Source organism: Pseudonaja textilis, chromosome 2 (genome assembly GCF_049901715.1).
Source record: "Pseudonaja textilis isolate UNSWEBS1 chromosome 2, rPseTex1.2, whole genome shotgun sequence".
NCBI lineage: Eukaryota > Metazoa > Chordata > Lepidosauria > Squamata > Elapidae > Pseudonaja > Pseudonaja textilis.
In genome coordinates, this window is record NC_141991.1 from 143,585,853 (window position 1) to 143,590,285 (window position 4,433).

Consider the following 4,433-nt stretch of genomic DNA (forward strand, 5'->3'; position numbering starts at 1 on the left):
TCCATGAATCAGCCAAACATAATTCCAAGGGGCTTTGTGGGGGCGGGGGTGGGGTGTTTCCCACTGATACTGGGTTTTTGAGCTATTGGTGTCAAAGGATGGTCAAAAAAAGGGTAAAAAAGTTCATCAGTTGTGAACTATAAATAACTAGATTTAGACACTGTACTGTGATTTGACATACTTAACATGGTGGCTGGGTTCACAAACCAAAATCAAACCAATTGGAAGCAAAATGATATTGCACTGGTTAGGAAGATTTGGATCTTCAACCTGACCAAAAAAAACTTTGTGCCAATTGCAAATCATAATGGCTGTAGATGTTTTAAAAATGCTTTGAACCTTCTACAGGTATGACTATAGCACTTCTCTGCCATTTATTAAAGCAGCCCAATTTTTATCAAGCTTCCCCATGTACCTGAAAGTAGGATGCTGCTCTTTAAGGAGTCTCCCAATATCACTCTTAAACTTAGTAGCATTTTTTTTAGACTTGCATAGTTCCTTCCAATGTCTGGCTTGCTTTAATGAATTGCAGAGGCTGTGCTCATATGAAGTCAGAAACAAATTTTAAATGTACACTATCCTATTCAAATCAATTGGCCTATGCCACTTCCCACAGGATAAAGCCAATGTGTACCACTTTCATATCATTGGCATGTTGCATGTTGGTAGAGATTTTAAGACTGGAGTGGTAGCGATACTCTCAAGATGATCAAAGCCTATGCCTGAATTAAAATCACTGTGTTCCTGTTTCAGTTAATGGCTTTCCAAGTCTGGAAAGGCCTGGGACAACTTGAAGCCTACATTGGTGCAGATGAAGGGGTGGCTTTCCAGATGGACAACAAGATGTACTGGGATTCACTGGGCAATGGTTCACACTGGGCTGTGGAAGGCGTACCTGAAAAGAGAAAGTCAAGCAAATTTTGGCTGATTCCAACACCATCCGGAAGGGTTATGTTGAAAAACTGGCTAGGTTTGTTTCTTGCTGCAGTGGATGTACGTTCAGAAAAAATCTTCCCCATCCAACCTGTTCAGTACTCAACCAAACCATCCCTGAGTTTTGAAGTGTATTTCAGAGACAATATGGTAGCCTTCCGGGCCTCCAATGGTCTCTTTCTGTGCAGAACGTTTAGAGAATTCCATGGCCTGGAAGCAGCCAAGTTCTTTCCTGATGAGACCTGTCTTTTTCTACCCCAGATTGGAGATATTGATCTCCCAACTTTTGAAATCATAAGCGTGGTCCCGAATGACCTTTTCCCAATCCAGTATCATTGTCATTTTGTGGATAAACACATCTTCTACAACAGAAGTTCAAACTCAGTCCTGCATACCTTTGGCCTCAACTGGGTGACCAACTCCACCGACAGAGTGATCTGGAAGCATCTCTGGGGATTGGGATTGCCTTCTTCTTGCAGTTTCAGGATCGAGGATGCAACACCCATTGTGAAGTACACAGAGAGCAATCAGCAGAACTTTTCTCTGGTGAGGTCAGTTCTGGAGATCATAATCAAGAAGGTGGAGGTGCCTCCCAGTACCAAAGCAATAGCAAGCTTTTGGGTTGATATAGTGCATAGTGTGGTCGTACCATTTCTTGCCACAATCCAAAAAGTGACACCCCGTGGTGATGTGGAACAATTTAATGAAACTGGAGCGTGGAAGGGGATGGTCTATAAGAACCTTCGAGTAGACATTGCAATGGAGCCTTTGTGTGAGCTGTGCAGAGGCATGTGAAGTTGTGGAAACTACTCGCAGCCTTCCATGATAATTAGGAGCAGCCCACTTCCCAAGAAATATGGCTACTTGGATTTTATAATGCATTGATCAGTGGTCTTGCAGGATGAGATTACCTCACGGACTTGGTCCCACCTCTTTGTAGCTTAATAGAAGGCCTCTTCCCTCACTGGTAATTCTTTTTAATCTCCTGCTTTTAGTGTACAATAAAGGTAGTTCCCCTTTTTACTGAAAGAAGGAGTCAGAGTTACACACTTCACAGAGTAAGCACAATAACAAATAAAATTTGTCAAGCTTCTCTTTGGTACCCAAAAGTGTCAGGATCATTATTTGTACACAGGGAAGAGGGAAGAGTCAACACTGTATTCTTGGCTCATGTCAGTAATGGAGATAGCCAAGGATATCATTTAATGTTCAAAACTGCCAATCCAATTCACTATTTTGAATCCTGTAGGATACTGAATTGAATCCTTGGTCTTTTATAGGATCAATATACCGTTTATTACCTACTTGTTTGGCCACTTATTTTGTACCTTGTTTTCAATTTGAGATAGAAAATTACATTTTGGTAAAATAATTCATCTTGAGGATTTTCATTTTTCTTAGCAAGTTTAATTTTTTTCTCATCTTAATTTGGTACATATTTTAAAATTAGTCTCTATATATTTTGACAATGAAAATTGCTGCTTACTTGACCATTTCCCCATGATTTTGAATCCTATCACAAGATGCAGTTACTGCTTTTCTCCCTCTGCTAAATTCCATGTCGACATCGGGAAGCTGTTCTTATTATTGCAATAACCTGACACAAAACCATTCTGCTGTATATATCCATTATTTTGAGGTTGTTTCAATTTTTGTTCTTGACCCATGAGTTTTAACTTCTGCCTTTTGTTTGGACATACAGTCTTTTCCTTGCTAATGGTAATAAAGAAGAGGAAGGGGCTAGTTGTGGGGGGAGGGGAACCTTTATTTAGTTCAGTGTTTCTCAAGCTTAGCAACTTTAAAATAACGTGAATTTCAATTCCCAGAATTCTCCAGCCAGCATTTCCTCTGGAGATAGGTGCAAAAGTTCCTGTATTCAGGGAACTACAGTTCCTGTATTCATCCTCTAATCAAAGCTCTAAAAATCCTGAGGTCTTCAGGCTAAAAATTATATATAAGAATGAGAATGATCAAGCATAATTAATATGCAATCCCCAAACTGTGCATACACATCAGATAAGGCAGATACAGTGGTGAGATTCAAATTTTTTTACTACCGGTTCCATGGGTGTGGCTTGGTGGGCATGGCAGGGGAAGGATACTGTAAAATCCCCATTCTCTCCCCACCCCACTAACCTGCTTTCCAGCTCCTTTCTCCTGTGCAGGGCAACAAAAGAAGACCCAGCCGATCAGCTGGGACTCGGGAGGCAGAGAATAGATGGGGGCGGGGCCAGTCAGAGGGGGTATTCTGAACTACTCAAAATTTCCGCTACTGGTTCTCTAGCACTGGTCAGAACCTGCTGAATACCACCTCCGGGTAGATAGGTTTTTTAAAGGTTTGGTAACACTGGTTCCTCCATGTTTCTGCAATTCTAAACTTCCCTTCTGTTCCCCTGGCATTAACTGAACAAAAGAACAAACTTCTATACTGTATCGTAGCAATAAATGATTATATCCATTCTTTTCAAGGAAATACTAATCTGTTTTTGGTTATGTGTCCTCTTTTACCTTAGGGTCATATTGTTTAGGGCTTTTTCATCTCTCTCTTCCATTTTATAGTAATTCCATTTGCATTTATTTATTTCCTTGGAAAGTTTGATTTGATTCCACCAATTTTAATTCTATGAATCAGCTTTCTTGGCCTTACCCCCAGGTTTATATTAATACTTTATTATTTTATGTTACATCCATTGCCCTGATTAACACTAATGTTTTCCCTATCACACCTTTGCATGTTCTCCTTCTGTGTGTGAAGAGTGTAATTAATTATTCTTGGCTGCTCTCGGGACTTTATTACTGAGCTCACCTTTGAAGAATATATTCCTAGTTTTGCTTTTTAAAAACTTCTGAATCTCCTACATCTCACTGCAAGTCTGCTAACTGTTGGTTTTGGCAGTAAAACATTCAAAAGTGACCTTCAATTCGCTCAATATGCTTTAGAGAAGCGATGTGTGTGACTGGATGGCATATAATATACAGAAAAACGGACGATATGCAATTAAGGCTGAACTAGACATGGAACAATTTCATCATTTTTTTTAAAAAAAGAGAAACAGCCTTTGAAGGTTATAACTGGGAATTAAGAAACCCAGAATTGACCTATGTTCTGATTGAATAATTATGTGCCATCAACCTGGTGTTGACTTTTAGGAACTGTGTAGTAAGATTTTCTCCATATCCTTGACCTTTTCCTTGCCCATTCATTTACTCTTGCTGAGACTAGACAGTGGAAGACTGCCATTAAACTCCAGGGCAAGGACCTTATCTCTTTTTTTTAAGGAGAGGAAGGACAGACGTGAGAAGCAACTCTCACGTGCTTCATCACTTCTTGGCATGAACTTCTGGGGAATTTTAATATAAAGACATGACATCTTCTTTCAGCCCATAACTAATCTCACGCATGTATATTCTAGGGACAGAAAGGTCCACCATGTTTGATAGGAATTATAGACGTTGTGTTTTGAGAGGCTAAGCAATTGAGAAGGCTGGAACAAATGCAC

At 39.9% G+C, this 4,433-nt stretch overlaps 1 protein-coding gene across 1 annotated transcript; it reads left to right on the forward strand.

Moving 5' to 3' along the window:
• Nucleotides 1-756: 756 nt before the first annotated feature.
• On the forward strand, nucleotides 757-1,814 carry LOC113443448 (uncharacterized). The gene has a single exon (XM_026711667.2). It carries the CDS (start codon nucleotides 757-759, stop codon nucleotides 1,726-1,728), a length of 972 nt encoding a protein of 323 aa, XP_026567452.2. The 3' UTR covers nucleotides 1,729-1,814.
• The last annotated feature ends 2,619 nt before the right edge of the window (nucleotides 1,815-4,433 follow it).